This window comes from Hypanus sabinus, chromosome 23 (genome assembly GCF_030144855.1).
Source record: "Hypanus sabinus isolate sHypSab1 chromosome 23, sHypSab1.hap1, whole genome shotgun sequence".
NCBI classification, from domain to species: Eukaryota; Metazoa; Chordata; class Chondrichthyes; order Myliobatiformes; family Dasyatidae; genus Hypanus; species Hypanus sabinus.
This window is the reverse complement of record NC_082728.1, coordinates 55,818,283-55,842,060: the sequence shown is the minus strand read 5'-3', so window position 1 is coordinate 55,842,060 and position 23,778 is coordinate 55,818,283. Positions and strand designations below refer to the sequence as shown.

The window sequence follows — 23,778 nt, the reverse complement described above, 5'->3', positions numbered from 1 at the left end:
CAGGTCCAACAGCCCCTCGCTTTGCAAGTGTGACAACGGAGCAGCCTGCACAGGCAGCGTCTTCCGGCGTATGCAGCAAATGCAGGACTTGCAATACTCTTCCACCTTCGACTTCATTCAGGGACAGTAAAGCCAGTCTTTGGGCAATCCATAGATCTTCTCTACCCCCAAATGTCCAGAATCATTATGCAGGGACTTCTGATACTTAGCAGGCAGGACCAACTGCCAGCACCAAGGTCGGTCCAGGGGTAAATTTACCTGATATAAAACTTGTTTCCTCAACTTCAACCGAGGCCATTCCCTCAATAACGGAGGCACTGAATCATGCTTCGTCTTGTCCTCCCACACCATGTCCCCCTTTTCCACCGAGCGTCAAACAGTGCCAATGCCCAGGTCATCTCACTGAGCAGCTGCTACTGACCCCGGACTTAGTTCCAGCAACTGCTTAGTCTTCAGTGCAGTCAGGTCACAGTAAACTGGGGGTAGGGCGTCATCAGAAGCCCTCAATGGATCCACTGCTTGCTCCAGCCTCTCCTTTTCCTCCGCCTTCATGGTGATAGCAAACTGACACATGGCTTTCACCTCAGGGGCAGGAACACTCTCCCACTCCTCGTCTGTCTCCTGTTCCTCATGCTCCTGTCATGACAAAGCATCCACATTGACAATCCTGCTCCCTGGCTGGTACTTCAGGCTGAAATCATATACCGACAAGGCCGCCAACCACCAATGGCCTGTAGCATCCAGTTCCGCCGAAGTCAGGATATAAGTGGGTTGTTGTCCGTTCTCACCTCAAACCTGGCTCCGTAGAGATAGTCACTCAGCTTATCCACCACTGCCCACTTAAGCGCTGGGAACTCCAACTTGGGAGGGGGATAGTTTCTCTTGGAGGGTGACAAACTCCGGCTGACAAACGCGACAGGTCTCAACCCGGTACCCTGATCTTGATACAAGACGGCCCCTAATCCCTGCCAGCTGGCATCAGTGTGTAGTACATAGGGTAATCGGAGGTCCGCAAAAGTCAGCACCGGTGCCTGGACCATCAACTCTTTCAGTGATTTAAAAGCCTCCTCACATTTTGCATCCCACCTCTGTCCGAAGGGCTCCAATGGGTTGAGATATTCTCCAACCTCACGTTTCCCTTTCCCTTTCTTCCCCAAGGGAGGGTAACCACACAGAAGCTGGTTCAAGGGGTGACTCACTTTGATGTAGCCCTTCACGAATCTCCGATAATAACCACAGAACCCCAAGAATGAGTGCAGAGCACTCACATTCCAGGGTCTCAGCCACGTAGTCACCACTTCTATCTTAGCTGGGTCTGTAGCTACTCCATCCTGCAATATTATGTGCCCAACATAGCTAACAGACATCTTGCAGAACTGGCACTTGTCCAGGGAGAGTTTTAATCCTTCCTCCTTCAGTCAACTTGGCACCTTCAGTAGCCTCGCTTCGTGTTCTTCCAAGGTGGCTCCAAGCACTACCAAATCATCCAAATATACTAACACTTCAAGCAAATTCATATCCCCCACTGTCTTCTCCATAACCCTCTAGAAGGTGGCAGGGACTCCAGATATCCCCAGGGCATCCTTTTGATCTGGAAAAACCCAAGAAGGGCATATAAATGCAGTCTTCTCTTTGTCGACCTCACTCATCGGGATCTGGTAATATCCACTCCTCAAGCCTAGCATACTAAACAACTTCACCCCACTCAGACAGGCCGGCGCAACTTCGATCCTCGGGACTGTATGCTGGTCAGGGACAGTGCGCTGGTTCAAGGTCCTATAGTCCACACACATGCGTACCTTTCCGTTCTTCTTCTGGGCCACTACTATCGGGGACGCACAGACACTTAGGGACTCAGTGATGATTCTAGCTTCCTTCAACTTGCACAAATGCTGCTGCACGTCTTCCACATCTGCAGGGGCCAGTCGCCGTGATCTCTCTCTAAATGTGGTGTCCTCGGTCACTCGGATGGTATGGCGAGTGCTCTTGGAACAACCCACATCAATCTCTCCAAGAGAAAAAAACATCTTCCAGCTTCGACATCTTCTCCACCAGCCTGCGTTTCCACGTCGGCGGCATAGGAGAGTCCCCAAAGTTAAAGGCGTCAGTGGTCGGCTTTCCTCTGTTTTCCAATCCTTTCCTCCCCCCCCAAGTGGGCTTCACAGGGGCGTTTAGACATTGCCATCACCGGGAACAAATGCAGCAGCCGCATCCCTCTCTTAAAGGTGATTTCTTTCTTCGTAGTGTTCCTGACACTCACAGCTATCCGCCTTGCCTGTACCATCGAGGGCCTCTGCACTTCGGTCCTCACCGGCACCCCAGCTGGAAATTGTGTCTCCCCCTCGAGGTCTTCCACTAAAAGGGCCTCGCAATCCTGGAAATCTGAGAGTTCCCATCACTCTCGCTACTTCCCCAGGCCTTATTATCACAAGCTTCGACTGGGTGCACCACGCAGTCCCTGGTTTACATTCAGTCTCTGGCCCAGGGCGGCACCACACTTCCTCAAAAGCAGCTTGAAACGCTGGGTGCATGGCCCGGGTCTCCAAACCGTTCTCACTCTCCCTCTCCTGGCAGGCCCCCATGAGCCTCCGCACCACAGGGGTGTTGATCCCCACCAGAATTGAAGCACCCCCCCCCCCCCCCAACCGGGTCCAGACAAATCAGCACTAATGTCTCCAAAACTTCGGACACTCCCACATTGGCTTCTGAAAACTCTAGTTTCACTGACAAATACCCATCATACGGATAATCCCTAGCACTAACGCCCAAAATCTCCAGTGCATGGAATTGGGTCAATGGCAAATGCTTTAAGTACTGGTTGTAAAACGAGCGGTATAGTAGCATGACCTGCGACCTGGTGTCAAGTATGGCTTTAGCATAGATTCCCTCTATCCGTAGCAACTCGCTCGAGCGGGGTCCCACTAATCCTTCCAAATTCAAGTCTTTTGATTTCGGGCTTTCCTTGGTACATTGCTGGGAACGTGTTCTCCTAGAGACACCAGGCCATTCCCTCACTAGTTTCCCTCTAAATTCTCTGACACCTCTCCCTTCTTGGATACTTGGGGACTCGCCCTCCTAGAGGCTTCCGGCCGCTCACATTCCCGCCGGAAGTGGCCCTCCTCCCCGCAGTTATAGCACACCCCCTGCAGTCTCTCCAGAAGTGCCCCTCTTTCCCACATGTAACCCCCTGGGTCGCCTCAGGCTCGCTCAACTCGTTCTCGTCTAGGGGGAGCAGCCTTCGGCCCCGCCAAACTGGGTAATCAGCTGGTGCGGATGCTGTGTGATGTCCCCACCTCGCCCAAAAACAGACAGTACACCATATGCGATTAAATGAGTACAATTTATAAAGGTTACTATAACTAAGTGATTAATAATGATACTGTATATATGAAGGAAAAACAATAAAGAAAAGGCGCCAAACTTATCAAAGTCCAAACCACTTCGTGCACAACAGTTGGAGCTCAGTTACTTAAGTCTTCTGGCCACCATTCGATCCCCTCCGAACTCCTCGACTCGCAGCTCAGGACCACCCGAAGTGGTCAACCAAGCACATCTATCATCGTCTCCTCTCCTCAGGGTACCTCCTGGCCTTGGACCCCTCCTCTTGGGGTCCGTTCCTCGCCCAGTTTACAGCATCGGGTCCTCTCTCTCTCACCCCCTCGCGCCGATCTGCCCAAAAGCTGGCCAACAATAGCTTACAGACTCAGAAGAAAGAACAACATTAATCCCAATTGGTTTACAAAGGAATACAATTCTCGTTATCAGTAAATTTTAACCCAAACAAACTTCCAGCACTCTCTCGCAACAAAGAAGCATTCCTACTTTTAACAAAACAAGCCATTTTGATTACATACACAGTAACAAAGAAAAAGAAAAAAATCCCCTTTACACACAGTTATAGCTCACGCTACCAGCCGCCCCTCTTCTCACAGACCTCCCGCCATTCGCAGCATCCTGTCCTCTGGGGGGGGGCAAAGCCCTCCCTACTGATCCCTCAGTCCTCAGCTCGGCCACCACCTCCTTTATCAGTTGCCAGGTGGAGCCGGCTCCTCTCCTGTCCCCACTAGGGGCTACAACTGAGGATCTCATCCTGCTGACAGAGTCCTCCCGCGGCCTGAACGCGCGCTCATCCCCCCCTCACATCTCTGATCAGTTGAATGAACGTCGGAGTAGGGTGCGTTTTATAAGACTGCTGGAGACTCCAAGCAATTATGTCCTTGACTTGGGCACCTGATCCATCCTCGACTGATCCACCTGTTCAGTCTGAATGATCCCCAAGTGCCGCAGCCCACTAAGCTGTCTCTCTAGCCGAAAAAGGTACGCAGAGAGCTTCTCACCCTCCTGACACATGTTTTGAAACTCCCTGAGGAGCTCCCGGTCAACCCAAAAGCACTTTTGAAGGCCTCCATATCGTCCTTAAGAGTGGCCAAAGGCCAGTTAACCTTCACGCCTCGCACTACCCCAGCTGCCACTCCTGGCAAACTTTCAACCAATCTCATTCACTTTTCCTCATCCGAGCATTGCCACTCACTTAACAACTGTGACGTTTGCTCTACTTATGTCTCATAATCCTCTTCATCCTCGGGAGTGGGCGTTATCCCTGAGAAAACTCTTATCTTCTGGCTATCCTCTAATCCTCTGTCCTTCTCGCTAAGGAGGTAAGTGCAGAGGCCAACTCAGAACTCTTGCCTTTCACTGGGGAATGGGAACAGACCAACTTTTCCAAATCTGACCACTCCTTCCCTTCATCCTCCAGCACCGAAAGAATCTGTTCCCTAAGATCTCCTCCCTCCTCTGCAGGCAACCCTGCTTGCTGAGCTTTGGCCCCTCCCTCCCCGACACTCTGCAGGTGCCATGGCCCCGCCTCCCCAGGGATGTCAATCTCCTCTGGCAACTCCGCCCATTATGTCCTCACTTGTCTGCCCTAACACAATATCTGTACCTGCCTCAAAATCAAAGTTCCGCAATACAATTTCCACTTTGCGAAAAGTTTTAACCGCACTCAAACCTCAAAGTAACACTTCATTCGGTACGCTAGTCTCCACTCCCCTCAACACGCACGCATTCCTCTCTGCCACCTTCGCAGCTGCACACCAATGCTGAAAAGCAGCTGCCACCATCCTAACTGTGATTTATTTAAGCAGATTGGTCACACAGAATTCTATCCGGGACGATCCCCCACAAATGTAACACTGAGGGCTAGCAGCTTGTGTTTGTCTAGGGGAAAATCCGTCCACCTGCCAAATTGTGTTTCCCGTTTGTGTAGATGCTGTGTAATACACACTGGTACAAGCTCACACCTACAATATCAGACAGCACACAATGTATGTTTTACAGATTACACTTTATAAATCTTACTGGAACTAGGTAATTAATAGTGATACAATATAAAAAGAAAGAAAAAGGCGCCAGAGCTTACCAGAGTTCAATCAGTTCATGCACAACCGTTGGAGCTCAATTATCGAAGCCCTCTGTCCACCATTTGATCTTCTCCGACCTCCTCGACCCGCTGCCTGGGTCCAACCTTGGTGGTCAACCAGAGCGCATCCAACACATCCTTCCTCTTCGGTTCTCCTGCCAAAAATCCTGCACACTATCTCCAGGTTTCCACACATACAGATAGAATAATATCGCTTCCATTGGTTAGTTCCTCTGTTATCAATAATTATAACTCAAAACATTTCAACTAAACAGAGCATTGCTTCATCAGTTACATACAAAGAAGCCATTTCATTATAACACTACAGAGAAGCCATTTTATATATGCAGTTAACAGTTAACATTACAGTAAATAATCTGAGAACCTTACACTCCTGTTTGTATTCTCCAGATGGCATCCAGAGTAACTGTTAACCTGAGAACCAGGAAAGTACATGTGTGGCCATGTCATCTTACTGTGTTAACATTCTTTGGTTGTGGGAGAAGAAAACTAATTTTTTTACACTGATCTTGAAGACGCATGTTCTCTCAAGCTGCATACTGTTGATGCCAGGTTTTTTGGCCTGGACCAGGACATTGTGTTTTTATTTGCCAGTAAGGTAGACTGGGAATTCAGCAGGGTCAATGAGTATTTTTAAAGTGGAGGTTAATAGGTTCTTGATTAGTCGGTGTAGCAAGGGTTACGTGGAGAAGGCAGGAGGATGGGGTTGTGAGGGGATAATAAATCAGCCACGATTGAATGGCGGAGCAGACTCAATGGGCCATGCCCTAATGCTGCTTCTACAAGGGGTGATTGATAAGTTCATGGCCTAAGGTAGAAGGAGTCAATTTTAGAAAACCTAGCACATTTATTTTTTCCTACATTTACACACTTAGTCCAGTGGTCTGGAGCATATGGATCCCTTCTTTGTAGGCATCTTGGACCTCCAGGAGTGGTCCACAGCAGGGGTGACTGATAAGTTCGTGGCCTAAGGTAGAAGGAGATGAGTTATTAACTTCAAACTTTCTGCATTATCACTCAAAGGGTTGAACTGCACGTGCATGTAACGAGAGCTGTATAACTCATCTCCATCCACTTCAAGGTTCAATGTGTTGTACGTTCAAAGATACCCTTATGCACACCACTATCACTTTTTTGTCAGCTTGAACCAGTCTGGCTATTTCCTTCTGATTTCTCAAAGTGTATTCACCTACAGAACTGCCACTCACTGGATGTTTTGTTTTTTTGCAATATTGTCTGTAAACTCTAGAGACTGTAGTGCATGAAAATCCTTGTACATCAGCAGTTTCTGAGACACTCAAACTTCCCTATCTGACACCAACAATCTCTCCATGGTCAAAGTTACTTAAATCACATTTATTCCTCATTCCGATGTTTGGCCTGAACAACAGCATGACCATGTCTACATGCTTTTATGCATTGAATTGCTGCCACATGATTATCTGATTAGAAATTTGCAAGTGTAGCTAATAAAGTGGCCACTGACTGTACATGTCTCTGTTTTGCATTTCTCTGCAGGAGCGGTGGAGGGCATCAGCAGAGCAAAGTAAAGTGGAATCACTGCAGCGATCCCTGGAGGAAGAACGTAAACTCATGAATCAACACTTCAGTATTGAGAGGGAGGAGCTGGAGAGGGCAAAGGTAGAGACACAAGCTGCTTAGAGCAGAAAACATCTTTAACTTTATGTAACACACACAAAAAGCTGGAGGAACTCAGCAGGCCAGGCAGCATCTGTGGAAAAGAGTAAACAGTTAACATTTTGGGCCAAGACGCATCGTCAGGTCTGGAAAGAAAGATGAGAAGTTAAAGTAAGAAGGTGTGGGGAGGGGAGGAGGAAGTACAAAGTGGCCGGTGATGGTGAAGTAGAGAGCTGGAAGTTGATTGCTGAAAGAGATATAAAGGGCTGGAAGAGGAGGAACTTGAAAGGAGAGCATAGAAGACCATGGAGGAAAGGGAGGGAGGAGGAGAACCAAAGGGAGGTGATGGGCAGATAAGGAGTTAAGGTGAGAGAGGGGAACAGGAATGGGGAGTGGTGAAGGTGGGTAATTACCGGAAGTTTGAGAAATTGATGTTCATGTCATCAGGTTAGAGACTACCCAGACAGAATATTGGTGTTGCTCCTCCAACCTGAGTGTGGTCTCATCGTATCAATAGAGGAGGCCACAGATTGAAATGCCAGACTGGGAATTAGAGGTAGAATTGAATTGGGTGGCTACCGGGAGATCCTGCTTTAGGTGCTCAGTGAAGTAGTCTCCCAATTTACGTCACATCTCACCGATTTACAGGAGGCAATACCAGAAGCACCGGATACAGTAGATAACACCCAGAGACTTTCAGGTGAAGTGTCGCCTCAATTGGAAGGACTGTTTGGGACCCTGAATTTAGTGAAGTAGTTGCTACTAGTGTTTAGGTTTATGTGACTGATTGCTTGGTAAAGTGACATTACTAGTGGAATACACCTCACCTTCTGTCAGATGGTTCCCACTGCCTCTTGGATTCTCAGTTGAACTGTTTGATCTGTTCTGAAGCTAGCCCACTTCATTTGACAGTATTGGCAGAAAGCATGGAGGATGTTGTCAATGCAAAGACAGGACGTTGTTTCCTTGAAGCAGTTTATTTATCACTGCTAAAGAAAATGTCACACGTAGACATATCTGTAATGGCAGATTTGTGAGAATGAGGCCTTATGGTTTTTTTCTTATATTGTTCTTTCATGAATGAAACAAACTGCTGACTGAATTTTTTAATATGAAGTCACAGAGCTGCAACTCTACAAGAGTATATTGTATTCTTACTGCTTCAATTTAGTCTTCAACCTGGCGAAATTCTGGTCAAAATGGTGCCTGCGTACAATGCTCCTTCAGAAGAAATATTTTGGATAGATCATGAAACCATACATTTCACTTCTTTTATGTCTGTCATGTTTGTTTTTCTTCTTGAATCTGATTCTGGAACTGCTAGAGTAGTGGTCACCAACCTTTTTAAGCCCAAGGTCCCCTACCTCGGCCTTAGTGAAAGGCGAGATCGACCTCAGATCGATTAGTTACAGGCATGTGCACCAGGGCAGAAAAGACCAGAAGTAAAATCACGCAACCCGGAAGTAGAAATAATATATAAACATCAGGGGTAACCACCCACTTTTGCACCACAGACCGGTTTAATATTGACAATATTCTTGCGGACCAGCCGGGGGGTGGGGGTGTGTGTTAAACACGATGGGAATACAGCGATACTCGAAGGGGGTTCCTTACGTCCAGTCTAATCCGCAATTTAGTTTTCGCGGCTCTTGGCACTTAGCTTCTGCCCCACTTGCTCACATTTTTTCCCGCTGAAAACTATCTCTCAATAGTATTTGTGTATTTATTTTTCATTTTTCTCGGGATCTATTGGGAAAGTCTCAAAGACCGACCAGTCGATCGCAATCGACGGGTTGGCGACCACTATGCTAGAGCCTGTGGTTTGCAGTTTGGAGATCGTTTGGGTGTTTCCATGCTCTGCAGTCTCAGAGGATTCCAGGTGGCAGAGGCAGCATGTGCAAACCTTGTGGCGAGAAGACTATGGGACGCTGCGGGGCACAAGCTGATGTTCGACTCCATTTTGCTGATTAAAGCTTCCATTATTTGCTAGTTGAAGTGACACAGAAGATTGAAACGTCAAGGTAAATGCAGAAGGTGAGTCGCCAGCAGCCTACCTTTTGATTGCCAGTGGAATCGCTCTGCTGCCAGAGAGGGGAAACTGCCTTTTGATCACTAGTGAGATCACTCTGCTGCCAGAGAGGGGAGAATGCCTTTTGATCAGTGGAGGATCACTGTGCTGCCAGAGAGGGGACACTGCCTTTTGATCACTCTGCTGCGGAGAGAGGAAAACCGCCTTTTGATCGCTGGTGATCACTCTACTGCTGAAGAAGGGAGAGGCTGCTGCTGTACCCAGAGAATTTATCTGTATGTGCTGCTTTTTGGATATGGATATGGACTTGAATGGACGTTTTATCTATCTTACAGTTTTTTACATTCTGTGTTTTTTGCCTGCTCTTTCTTGTTTTTTTGCATGCAGGTGAGGGGATTTTGGTTGCTGTGGCTATTCCGGTTTTGTTAATTTTTTTGTACGGGGAGGAGGGATGTGGGGGTTGCTAATTGTGCTGTCATTCTTTTCTTTCTTGGTTTTCTGACTATCTGGAAAAGAAGAATTTCATGGTGTATATTTTGATAATAAATGTACCTTTGAATTATCAGAGCAAACCGAGGAAATCTGCAGATGCTGGAAATTCAAACAACACACACAAAATGCTTGCGAAACACAGCATTCCACCAGCATTTTGTGTGTGTTCTTTGAATTATCATTTCAGATTCATCCTATCAGCAGGAGGTTTGATCTAATGCTTTCATGGCATTTAGTGTCAGTGGTGAAGACCTAGAGGGACATTCTGATTCTGCTGTAGATCCTTATGCTGCCAGCTGTAGGTCTACCAGACCTGTATCTGTGATGGAAGAAGTATATGATTCCTTGCCTCATCAGTGAGACAGTTCTTCTAATCTAAGCATAAAATCTTGGTTTAGTATGGCAACAGCTCTGCTCATGACTGCAAGAAACTGCAGAGAATTGTGGACACAGCTCAGCACGTCACAGAAACCAGTCTCCCCTCAATGAACTTGGTCTGCAATTCTTGTTGTATCTGCAAGGCAGTCAGCACAAATCAAAAACTTCACCCACCCCAAACATTTTCTCTTCTTCCCTCTCCTTGCCTGAAAGTACATACCACCAGGCTTAAGGACAGCTTCTGTGCCAGTGTTATTACGACTATGGAACGGCCTCTACGACAATAAGATGGACTCTTGATCTCACAATCTAACTTGGTTGCAATCTATCTTGCTTCTTTCTGTTTATCTGCACTGCAGTTTCTCTGCAGCTTTTCTGCATTATTCTGCATCTGCTTTTGATTTACCTTGTACTACCTTAATGCACTACAGGCAGTCCCCGGGTTTCGTTCCTGAGACCATCTTTAAGTCGGAACAAGTACATCTGGTATTATTTAGCGTCAGTTAGTCAAACGTTTGTCTTAGTATATATTTTAACTTTCTATGCATATAAAACACTTAAGAAACATATGTATTCCAATAATTAAACCACTGCATTGCTTAGTAATAATTGTAGCTTTCATTGGGGCAGGGCCTTTCACATGCTCCATTAAAATTGTTCCGATCGTTGACCTACTGTAGCCTAACGCTTTTCTAATGACTGATGGCGTTTCACCTCTTTCCAAATGCTTTATTATTTCCACTTTATTTTCAATTGCAATCGCTTCCTTTCAACAGAACAGAAACACTCGGGTGGGTCCCGAGCTCTGCCGGCTCCCGAGGTCCACTGGGTCCTAAGGACCACCGCACTGAATTTACCGGGTCCTAAGAACCGCCACATTGAGACAGGCTAAATGGGGCAAGTGGGGGCTGTGCTGGGTTTGGGTTTTTGATCCTCCACAATATTCCGTGTTGGGAATTTAAACTGGAGGTGGCAGTGTTTTTTTTTACGAAGTCGAGTTGTGAGCTCAACATCAACCTAGCACAGATGGTATGGGAGTCCTGGATCGACATCAAACCCGGCACGGGAGCGGTCTGTCACTAAATCGAACTTGGGAATCTCTGTTCTCCAGGCCGGCGCTGATCACACTGCGCCACGAGCCGACTGGAATGGAGTGGGGTGGGGTCAGGGTGAATCTTACTAAGAAAAATTTAGGCCAAATACAAGTTAAACACTCAACACAGTGTCAACGGCAATGACTTAAAATGGCGGACAGCGTTCTCCTTCCTCGGTTCGTAAGTACGAGTTGTCCATAAGTCAGACGTTTGTAACTCGGGGACTAACTGTATGTAATGAATATATCTGTAAGAACAGCATGCAAGAGAAGCTTTTCACTGTACCTCAGTATATGTAACAATTTTCACCTAATCCAGTCTAAATGTAGAGAAGAGTTAGTTTCTAGGGTTGCATCTGAACCTAGGTACCTAGTTGATACTGGTTGGTTTGACCAGAATTTTTAAATTGTTTTGTGTTGTATTGGATTAACACAACTGAATGACTGGTCAGGATATTTCACAAAGCAGTTAGATGCCAATCTCACTGCTGTTGGTCTTATAGTCACAGAAAAGCCAAACCAGGTAAAGGTTGCAGATTTCTTTTCCCTGACAGACATCTCATGAACCAACTGGGATTGTACAGCAGTCTGGTAGTTTCATGATTATTATCACTGATACTATTTTTTATTCTTAACTAATTAAATTTAAATTTGGATTTGAATTAATATTTCTGGATCATTGTTTTAGGCTGCCAAATTATTCTCACAGTAATTTAGCTACAATGCTCTTGTTTGCATAAGACCCCTTACTATCTGCCCTACTGAGTGTTTCCAGCTTTCACTCCTCTTCTCACCTTTCCCATCCAGGAGAAGATACAAAAGCCTGAAAGCACATACCAGCAGGCTCAAGGACCGCTTCCATCTTACTGTTATTAGACTCTTTAATGGACCTCTTGTACAATAGGATGGACTCTTGGCCTCACAATCTACCTCTTTATGATCTTGCACCTTATCATTTACCTGCACTATGCTCTTTTGGTAGCTTTTACACTTTAGTGTGTATTGTTATTGTTTTCCTTATTCTAGCTTAATGTACTGTGTAATGATGTGATTGTATAAACTATGCAAGATAAGCTTTTCACTCATCTTTGTAATGTGACAATAATAAACCAATACCAATATTGTTTCAGTTATTCCAGATTTTCAGCATCTGCAGATTGTAAAAAAATTTCATTTGCTCTTAGGTCACCTAAACCAGTGGTCCCCAATCACCGGGCCACAAAGCATGTGCTACCGGGCCGCGGCCCACTGGTTTTGGTCCACTGACCTAAACAGTAGGTGAAATGCTGGGCTGGTTTAAGATGGTTTCAGTGGAAAAACATGGAAGTCTTCTTGCAGCTCACTAGGTGTTTCCAAGGGATTGTCTGCAGCTCTGATTGTGAGACAGTGGGTGGGAAAGGGGCCTTACTCCATGGTTATAATGCATGCTTCAATCTGTCAGAGTGCCTTGCTGGAGGAGCAGCAGTCAACGATGCAGCGCTGTGCCGAGGAACGTCGAAGACTGGCTAGTGAATGGGCAGAGTTTCACACACAACAGAAACTGAACAGTGGGCGGATAGAACGAGATACCAATCGTTCCTTACAGCTCAATGCACAGCAAGAAGGAGCAATCTTCAGCCTGGCAAAAGTAAGTGAGCAGCACTTTTCTCTAATAAAGTGGTAAGCTCTCTGTTCAGTCCTAGGATGCAGGAATGTTTGTATGTAGGTATGTGTTTCTATCGATGTGGATATTAGTACAGAAACTGGAGATTTGGACCTAGGTATGTATAAATACAGGGATTTAATGTACTTTATAGGCAGTTTAGGCTTTACTTTGTTTGGTACTGTACCATGGAAACGAATTTAGCCTATTCAGAATGATCAGCTTGGGTGAGCTATGTGTGCAGACATTCAGCAGGAAGTATTAAAGGCATTTGATCTTCCTGTGAACTTTTGGCCATCCAAGACTGTAGTGGAGATGAATATAACCAGGTCACTCTACCTGAACAATCGCTTAATCTATCTAAGTCCCGTACTGAGGTACAATGATACAATGACAGAGTATGAACCAAGAGCTACAGTTCAGATCAGTGATCCAGAACATCAGTGCAAATCTCATCATGGTAATTGGAAATGGAAATTCAAGTAACTAAAGGAAGCTGATGCAGTAATTGTAACCCTGAAACCACTGGATGGTTGAAAACTGTATCTGGTTCACTAATATTCTTTGTGGAAAGAAATTTTCTGGCTTTATACTTTCTACATTCCATGGTTTGAGATTCATCAAGCTGATTGACTCATACCTATCTCCTCAGTTCAGGTCAATTAAGGATGGACAACAATTGATGCCCTTGTCAAAGGTGTCCACATCTAGTGAATAAACAGATCACTGAATTGCTCAAGACCCAGGCCACTAGGTGGAGAGATATTGTGGTATCTAAAGTAATCAAGAACCGTTGATGGCTTCAAGACTGAGCTGGCTTTGATTTATCCAGGACTTCCAAACCAGGATCCTCTTCAGTTTGCGTATCAGGAGAAGGTGGGAGTGGTGGATGCTATCATGTACTTGCTGCACAAATCCCTCTCTCACCTGGACAGGGTCAGTGGTGCTGTGAGGATTACATTCCTGGACTTCTCTAGTGCCTTTAACACCATCCAGCCCAGGATCTTAAGGCACAAACTAACGGAGATGGGAGTAGTCTCACACATGGTGGCTTGGATAACAGACTACTTGACAGACAGACCTCAGTATGTGTGGTTGGGAGACTGTAAGTCTGACACGGTGGTCAGCAGCACAGGAGCGCCGCAGGGGACCGTGCTCTCTCCGGTCCTGTTCACCCTGTACACATCAGACTTCCAATATAACTCAGAGTCCTGCCATGTGCAGAAGTTCGCTGATGACACGACCATAGTGGGGTGTGTCAGGAATGGTTAGGAGGAAGAGTATAGGAAACTGATACAGGACTTTGTGATATGGTGCAACTCAAACTACCTGCGTCTCAATATCACCAAGACCAAGGAGATGGTGGTGGACTTTAGGAGACCTAGGCCTCATATGGAGCCAGTGATCATTAATGGAGAATGTGTGGAGCAGGTTAAGACATACAAGTATCTGGGAGTGCAGTTAGACGAGAAGCTAGACTGGACTGCCAACACAGATGCCCTGTGCAGGAAAGCACAGAGTCGACTGTACTTCCTCAGAAAGCTGGCGTCATTCAATGTTTGTAGTGAGATGCTGAAGATGTTCTATCGGTCAGTTGTAGAGAGCGCCCTCTTCTTTGTGGTGGCGTGCTGGGGAGGCAGCATTAAAAAGAGGGCCACCTCACGTCTTAATAAGCTGGTAAGGAAGGCGGGCTCTGTCGTGGGCACAGAACTGGAGAGTATGACATCGGTGGCAGAGAGGAGGGCGCTGAGTAGGCTACGGTCAATCATGGAAAACCCTGAACATCCTCTGCACAGCACCATCCAGAGACAGAGAAGCAGCTTCAGGGGCAGGTTGCTGTCAATGCAATGCTCCTCAGACAGGATGAAGAGATCATTACTCCCCAACGCTATTCGGCTCTACAATTCAACCACCAGGGGCAAGACATGTTAAAGTGCCGGGGTTAGGACTGAGCTTAAGTTACCACTCAATGCACTTTAGTAAACTATTTAAGAACTTTTTAAAAGCTATTTATTAATGCTTTTTGGGAGGGTGATTTTAGATACATATATTTATACTGAGTTAAATACTGTATGTAATTAGTTTTGCTACAATAAGTGTATGGGACACTGGAAAAATGTTGAATTTCCCCTTGGGGATGAATAAAGTATCTATCTATCTATCTATCTATTATCAGAGGAGTTGATTTCTTGGATATCAGTTACTTCAGTGGTTAGCCTCATTTAGGCCCAAGCATTTGTTGTAGGGTCATGACAAGTTTATTTGCTTCAAAATTAAGACCAGCTGCTTTCCTGCATCACCACCATCAAAAAGTTCCTTTAATATGCTAGTACTGGAAAAAGCAAGTTAATTAGACAACTGAATACTTAGTTCATATAATTTGGTAACATAGAAAGCATATATTTTGTTATTTTAATTTCTGGTGACTTAATTGCAGAACTGTTGAAAATTAGGTAATTAATTTGTGTGAACTTTATCTAGTTTTTGCTGTTAGCTTAGACTACACAGAATGGAGGATATTAGCCGGAGATACTCATTAATGTATCAACCTATACACAAAACAAATAATATTACAAAATATTGAATAGCAACGCCATAAAAATGAGTAAAGTCAGACTCTACGCTTCCAGTGGTTACAGGGGAAGGTGCCACCAAATTCCTGCTCCTCCCTGTTTCATTATTCCATTCATTTCCGCCTAGTCTATGATTACTAGGGATACAATACCTGTGCTTTTACCTCCTGCACCATCCAGTTCTGTCCAGATGAAACAGTTGTCTCCACTGCTTACTTTGCTGAAGACACCAAATACAGCTTGGAGGACCATTTTGCAAAATGCCTTTTTTTAAGTAATTCAGAGCTTCCAGTTTAATTTTTCTCTTCACTCCCATTTTGTTCTCTGTCTCTTTGATCTTCCATGTTTTTCCATTGAAACTCACTGTAACTAAGAAATAGCACAATCTTCAGACTAGGTGTGCTGTCTTCAGCTTTGAGTTTACTAATATGAAATAGTGAATAGCTATTCCCTTGCATATCTCCTGTATTGTTTCTTTATTTGTTCTGTCGCCACTCACTTTGCCTTTATCATTGTCCCCTCTGACAGTTACTCTCTCCTTTGGTTCTGTAACAGACCTTCATTATTGTTAATTCCTCAACACCCCCCCCCCCACCTTTCCAAACTTCTCTGCACCTTAAAATCACGTTAACCAATCACGGCTTTGATGATGGGTTTGTTGTCCTGAAACGTTATCTTTATTTCTTTCCTCGCAAGATGTTGTCTGATCTGGTAAATATTTCTCTATCACAATTGGCCAAATTTCTCATTTTAACATTTCATTGAAGCTGCTCCACCTCCTAAAGATAATGAATGCAAAGAGGCATAGCAAGTAAAGACATTCAAATAGATCTTTCTCATTGAATATTTTGATTGGTTTGACCATTTGTATATTTTAAATACAAAAATCTTATTGTTTTATTAGGATTTTGTCTTTTAGCTAGCAGCTTCATAGTTAAGTACTAGTTACTTTAAGAATGTTTCAAGGTTGTTTCAAAAGTCAGTATCTGTTGTTTAGACCATAAGTCCATAAGACATAGGAGCAGAATTAAATCATTTGGCGCATGAACTCTGCTCCACTATTTGATCATGGCTGATTACACTTCAACAATCAGTCTTCCAAACCAGCATGGACAGCTTCACTCTACAACACTGAAATGATCACTGAACATTACCTGTGAATTCACTTTCAAGGACTCTATGTTCATGTTCTCAGATTGATTTACCTATCTATCTATCTAATTTATTTATATTGCTTGTTTCTTTTGTATTCGTACAATCTGTCAGTCTTTCTGTGTAGATTTTCATTGATTCTATTTGAACTTTATTTCCCCTCTCAATTCCATTCTCCTGCCTTTTTCCCACAATCTTTGATGCCCTTACTAATCAAGAACCTATTAGACTCTGCTTTAAATATGACAGCCTCCACAAATGTCTGTGGCAATGAGTTCCGCAGGTTCACCATCCCCAGGCTAAAGAAATTTCTCCTCATCTCTTCTAAAGGGATGTACTTCTGTTCTGAGGCTGTGCCCTTTAGTTCTAGTCTCTCCCACTATTGGAAACATCTTCTGCAGGGTCACTCTATCTAGTCCTTTCAATATTCGCTAGGTTTCAATGAGATCCTAACTCATTCTCCTAAACAGCCAGACAGACAGACATACTTTATTGATCCTGAGGGAAATTGGGTTTCATTACAGTCGCACCAACCAAGAATAGTGTAGAAATATAGCAATATAAAACCAGAAATAATTAAATAATAATAAGTAAATTATGCCAGGTGGAAAAAAGTCCAGGACCAGCCTATTGGCTCAGGGTGTCTGACACTCCGAGAGAGTAGGTGTAAACTTGATTGAGTACAGGCCCAGAGACTTCAGGTGAACTTCATATGTTGCCCTTTCATCGTGGGATCATTCTCATAAACCTCCTCCAGACTCTCGAATGCAAGCATGTCCTTTCTTATACGTAGGGCCCAATACTCCAAATATGGTCTGATCAATGCCTTGTAATGTCTCAGCATTACATCCTTATTTTATATTCTAGTCCTTTAGAAATGAATATTAACATTGCATTTCCCTTCCTAACTACCAACTCAACCTTCAAGTTAACCTTTAAGGAATCCTGTACCTTTGCACCTCTGATTTCTGAACTTGCTTCCCATACTCCTTTATTCCTTCTATCAAAGTGCACGACCATACACTTCCCTACATTGTATTCCATCTGTCACTTCTTTGCCCATACTCCTAATCTAAGTTCTTCTGTAGACTCCCCACCTCCTCAACACTACTTACTCCCCCCCCCCCTATTTTTGTATCATCCACAAAATTGATCACAGAGCCAACAATTCCATCATCCAAATCATTACCATATAATGTGAAAAGTAGTGCATCCAACACTGACCCCTGTGGCAACCACCAGCACCCAACTTGAAAAGGTCCCATCTTTGCCTTCTGCCAATCAGCCAATCTTTCTTATAGTACCGTAGGCTCTTAACTGGTTTAACAGCCTCATGTGTGGCATTTTGTCAAGAGTCTTCTGAAAATCCAGCTAAACATCATCCACTGATTCTCCGTTGTCTATCCTCCCCTTTATTTCCCCAAAGAATTCCAACAGATTTGTTGAGCAAGATTTTTCCTTAATAATATCAGTACTTCAATCTATTTTATCAACTACCTCTAAGTACCCCGAAACCTCATCCTTAATATTTGTAACTGACCTTGTCCCTGTAGGAACATGCTGAATTGAAGTTAAAAGCCATGCAAATGAAATCAAAGGAGGAAAAGCTAGCTGAGGAACGAGAGCTGCTGAATCAAGAGCGTCATGAACTACAGCTGGAAAAGGAGAAGATTAACGCTATGGCAATTCGCATCAAGCAGAGGGCTGAAGAGGTGGACAACATGAGTAAGGTGTGCAAATCCTAGTTTTATTAAATTCATTTCTAAATTCAAATTACTACCAAGAACAAAGTTTACAATATAGTTTAGGAATTAAATTCAATTTATTTCTTGAGAAACAAGGAGCAGGGATAACTTTAATACCACTTTAAAGAGACAAATTTTGAATCTGTAGGTCTGCCACTGAAGTAATCCTCAGTTGTTGACCAAATGAGACATAATAGGATAGAAAAGAAAGGCAGTTAACAGCCTATCTTTTGATCTGATATGTGTGAATTGAATTAGACATTAGGCATTTTGTAGTGGTTAGCACAATGCTATTTCAGCTTGGGGCGTCAGTTTGAAGTTCAATCCTGGCATCCTCAGGAGTTTGTACGTTCTCTCCTTGGGGTCTGTAGGTTTCCTCCAGGTGCTTTGATTTCCTCTCACGGTCTAAAGATGTACTGGATATTAGGTTAATTGGTCATTGTAAATTATCCCGTGATTATGCTCGGGTTGAATTAGTGGGATGCTAGCAGAGTGGCTTAAAGGACTGGAAGGGCCTATTCTGTGTTATATCTCTAAATAAAAATAGTTAAATGGATGCTGCATATTATGCTAATGCCATATTGGAAATCACAAAAAAATCTTGAAATTGGAACACCCTTGCTTTAAAAAGTAATTGTTTTAGTTATTTAATGCAGACATTGGAACAAAAGTTCATGATGTTTGTAAACAACTCACAATAAAATGATGATTATGTCATGCCTAGAAAATTTAATATTTTGTTTAAAATGTTGTATTTTCCATCTTCTATATGTAAGACACAGGCTGGTATGTTATGATTCCTTTCCAGAGTGTTACATGGCATCTGATGTGTTTTACAGATGAAAGCTACTTTGCCTAATGGGCAACTACTGCGCAAGTCAACCTTTTAAAGAAATTTCTGCCTTGAAACTAAGGGATAATTCACTGGGGGGGTGGGGGGTTGGTGGGAAGAAAATCATGGAAGATGGATAAGTGAAGAGCACATGAGTGCCTGAGCAGTTAATTCTGACTGTGGAGCAGGCAAAGTGGTGCCTTGTAATCTTGGGTGACCCCAAGCCAAACAATCAATGGTAGGTACTAGGTCTACAGATGGAGAGATCTGTAAACTACACTTAGTTCACAGGAGCCTCAGTCTTTACAAAGGCCTGCAAGCACCAGTCTTTTTTTAACCTAATAAAAAGCTTCATGGGAATAGAACAACATAGAACAATACAGCACAGTACAGGCCCTTTGGCCCACAATTTTGTGCCCACAATATTTCTGAAAGTAAGGACCATCACCGAGGGAAGAACACTTAAACCAAATTATTTTATTTTCAGTGTGACACACTCAGAATCAGGTGTATTATCACTGGCCTATGTCCAGAAGTATGTCGTTTTGCGTCAGCATTGCAATGTGTAATATTAAAAATATTAATATAATTATTAAAAATAATAAATAGAATTAGAAGTATACATAAAAATCAATTAAATAAGTAGTGCCAAAAAGGGAAAAACAGAAGTGAGTTTTCTGCCATTCAGAAATTTGATGGCAGAGGGGAAGAAACTGTTCCTGAAATGTTTGGTATGTATCTTCAGGCCATTTTCGTGATGATAGCAATGAGAAGTGGGTATGTCCTGGATGATGAGGTACTATAATAATAGATGCAGTCTTCTTGTGGGATCACTTTTTGAAGGTGTCCTGGATGCTGGAAGTCTAGTTCCCTTGATGGAACTGGGTGAGTTTACAACTTTCTGCAGCTTTTCTGATCCTGTGTTCTGATCCTGATCCAGCCCTTTCATACCAGATTGTGATGCAATTAGTTAGAATGCTCTCCACATTACAGTTGTAGAAATTAGTGAGTCTTTGGTAATATATCAAGTCTACTGAAGTTCCTAATGAAACATAACCGCTGTCGTGCCTTCTTTGTAATTGTATCAATATGTTGGGCTTCAGAAATATTGACATCCAGGGACTTGACACTGCTCATCTTTTCCACTACTGATCCCTCAGTGAGGAATTGAATGGCTTCATTTCTTACATCCTTCACATGCATGAGGAGTAAAAATCTTTAAATTACATCTCTGTCTAAATGTACAATGTGCAATCATAGTAACTTATAATAAATAGAACTGTCAATGTAACATAGAAATACTCAAAATCAGCTTGAGTTAATGAGTATGATGGCCTAGTGAGCCTGTTGGTCCTGGCTTTTATGCTGGGGTGACTCGGGTCCCCAATGATCCTTTGGGCCCTATTTTCACACCTGTCTTTGTAAATGTCCTGAACCATCGGAAGTTCACAACTACAGATGCGCTGGGCTGTCCACACCACTCTCTGCAAAATCCTGCGTTTAAGGGAGGTACAGTTTCCCATACCAGGCAGTGATGCAGCCAGTCAGGATGCTCTCATTTGTGCCGCTGTAGAAAGGTCTTAGGATTTGGGGGCTAAACACACATTCATGAGGTTGCCAATGCCGATTATCAGCAAGGTAGAGATGTTATTTCCAATCTACGCTGACTGTGGTCTCCCGGTGAAGAAGTCAAGGATCCATTTGCAGAGTGAGAACAGAGGCTTAAGTTTTGGAGCTTGTTGATTAGAACTGAGGATATGATTGTGTTGAATTCTAAGCTGTAATCAATTAACAACATCGTGATGTAGGTGTTGCTATTGTCCAGGTGATCCAAAACTGAGTGAAGGAAGTAATGGTTTGCTAACCCTGCCAGAGCTTAGGTGCATCTAATTCTGTCAGAATTGTTTTTTTATTCTAAAATAGCCTTCTGTAGATTGTACCTGGACGCCTTGTATAATCCTGGATCACTAGTCTTGAATACCACAGATCTAGCCTTCAGCAGACTATGAATCTCCTGGTTTATCCACAGCTTTTGACTTGGGTACATCTGGTATATTCTTGAAGGCACACACTCATTCACACAGTCTTGATGAAGTCGGTGACAACATGGCGTATTCGTCTGAAATGAATTCCTAGATATTGTCCAGTCAGTCCAATTAGTGCTCCTCTAACTCCCTTCATCATACCTTCTTGGACCACACCACTGGTATTGTGGTCTTTAGTCTCTGTGTATATGCTGGAGTAGAAGTACAGCCAGGTGTTTAGACTTCCACCTAGAAAGTTCATAGACTTCTTCAAGCTGGCCTGGTTGAAATCCCCTGCAACAATACAGAAGGCATCAGGGTTCTGTTTTGGTTCTGCTGATCATGGTGCTCACGCTGATGTTGGCCTGAGGTGGAACAAACATCACTGCTTCAACATTGGCTGAAAACTTCCTCAGCAGATAAAATGGATGACATTTGACTGTTAGATGTTCCAGGTTGGAAGAGCAGGGTTAAGACAGAACCACCATGTCTGTGCATCATGAATTAATCATAAATCTTACTCCACCTCCTCAATCTTTAAAAGCTCAATCTCATGAGCTGCCCTATCTTTGCTGCATTTGAAGTGGTGGTGATGAGCCATTCTTCCGTAGAGCAAAGTACACAGCAGTTTCTGATATCCCTCTGATACTGCAATCTTGCTCAGAAATCTTCAGTTTTATTTTCCAGAGATAGTACATTCATGAGCAGGATCGTTGAGAATGGGGGTCTAAAGCCTCTGCGTTTCAATCATACTTGTAGACTGGCTTGTCTTCCACACTTCCATTTCCTAAAAGGGGAATTGAACTCATGAACCAAGTCTGCAGTCTGGGTTCTGCTGATCTTGAATATTGATAGATTTTTTAATTGCCTTAAAATAATGTAGCTTACCAAGGTAGCCATGGCTGTGAGTATGGTTGTCAGCTGTAGTAGCCCTATTTGATGATTCCCATTGGAGCTGCTTGCAAGAAGTTACCAATTATTGATGCCATCTTGTTCTTATTTTATTGTGAGCTGTTTACAAACCATGTGATTTTTTTGGATCTAATTTCTGTCATTAACTAATTAAAACAGATATTGATATGTCATAAGGAAATATGACGGGCAAAAATGAAGCCTTTGTTAAGGTGAATGATGCCTGGGTCCAATTTCCCAACACTTCAACACAGGGAAATCTTGTTACTGTTATGCTAGTGGTTGTATACAAATTTAGCAACCTGGAATCAACTATCAAATCAGTTATGCCTAGCTGACTAGGGAAAAAGCAGCCAAGGAATCAGCAACCATTTTCCCCATTTATTCAAGAGTTTGTGGAATAATATCAATGAAAATTTATACACCAGATTTACTATTGAAACCTCCTGGTTTCCTTGGCTACATAAGTCTAGGGAAGAAACCCTCCAGCCCTGCCAAACTCATGAGATTGAGGCACAAACTCCTGTTTGTGTGGATGCTATGTAACTTGCTACCCTGTTACAAATTAGTGCTACCAAATAACATTCAGTACATTGCATATGATTAAAAGATTATATTCATGAATCTTAATTTGACTAAAGGGCTAGTAAAGAAAAGAACAAAAAAAAGTAAAGGGCCCATTTTAATTAAACAGTCAAATGTGCACAAATTGGAGCTCAAAGTTTCTCCATAGTCACCGACCTTCAACTGATCTTGCCCCTGGCTTTGTCGAATCATGGTCCCGCTCTGGGTCGAATCCTACGACCTCTTCTCTCCTGCGTCTTCCCTCTTCATCTCCTTCGAACAAAAGCCCCAAGCCCAACCTTAGTGTCCCTCACCAGAGAAACCTCCCCTTAACCCCACCATCCTAACTAGATGGCAGACGTTTCTCCTCATCTCTTATCTTCAACAATAGCCCAAACAAGCTGAAAACAGAACAGACTACTCTTACAGAACTGCCAAAATTAAATGCATACAGCTTAACAGTAAAAATATGAACCAAGGCATTACACTCTTCCCCATCCCTCCCACCAAAATAGTCATGTCCTCATGACTTTGAAATAATTTGTCTTCTCGTATTAATAACACCGCTTTCAAAAGAAATTCGTGATGTCAGCACCTCCAATCCGTTTGTAAAGGGTAGTGACGTATCTCAGTAGGGGGATAGTCATAGCACTTTGTTCCCCTGGTGCTACATAGGCTATTAGGCTATCTGGGGGGGATCTCCTAATTCTTTGAAACCTCCTTATCCCATCATCTATTCTTCAGTTTCAGACATTCCTTGTCTACTTCTGGTCTATAGGGCGAGGCCTCCCCCAAATCCTTTTGCTACTTGGCTGAGCTCAGCTTCATCCCCAGTTACTTTAGAGTCCAGCCTCCCCTTCATGGTCCAGCTGCAAGCCTGCCTGAGCATTGCTAATTCCCCCTCACCCCCATTTCACCTGCCTCAGCATGAGAAAGGTTGGGAATCTTTTCCTCAGTTATTAGGGAGTTAAAGGCAGTATATACCACACCCCTATTTCCTCATCTTCCAAGTCCGTATCCCATTCAGGGTGGGTGCCAGTTTAATCCTTCCGGCTGCTGGTTTTTCTTCCCACATTGCCGCAGAGTCCTCTTACTAGGTGTAAGGCCCAGGTCAGACTCTGGGTCAAAACATGCCTTTTGTCCCAGAGGTAAAAGGTGGTTCTGATGGGGCATTTTGACAGGCCCATTCATATTACCTAGAAAACTGATATGTTTGGCATCTGACTCTCCACTACATAGGGCATAGCCGCCCAGTGGACAGCCA

At 43.8% G+C, this 23,778-nt stretch overlaps 1 protein-coding gene and 1 long non-coding RNA gene across 9 annotated transcripts in view; one reads left to right on the top strand and one right to left on the bottom strand.

Annotated features, from left to right (window-relative positions):
- The window catches only part of LOC132380202 (fas-binding factor 1 homolog), a 127,058-nt gene that overhangs the window by 86,733 nt on the left and 16,547 nt on the right, over positions 1-23,778 (top strand). For all 8 annotated transcript variants that reach the window (XM_059948900.1, XM_059948896.1, XM_059948894.1 and 5 more), the window contains 3 exons: positions 6,959-7,081; positions 12,512-12,697; positions 17,991-18,167. In XM_059948900.1, the coding sequence (XP_059804883.1) occupies positions 6,959-7,081; positions 12,512-12,697; positions 17,991-18,167 (486 nt within the window). The remainder of the gene's footprint in view (positions 1-6,958; positions 7,082-12,511; positions 12,698-17,990; positions 18,168-23,778) is intronic.
- LOC132380208 (uncharacterized) overlaps positions 15,527-23,778 on the bottom strand; it is a 45,538-nt gene continuing 37,286 nt past the window's right edge. Inside the window, exon 3 of the long non-coding RNA XR_009507701.1 lies at positions 15,527-15,654. This is a non-coding gene — a long non-coding RNA (uncharacterized LOC132380208). The remainder of the gene's footprint in view (positions 15,655-23,778) is intronic.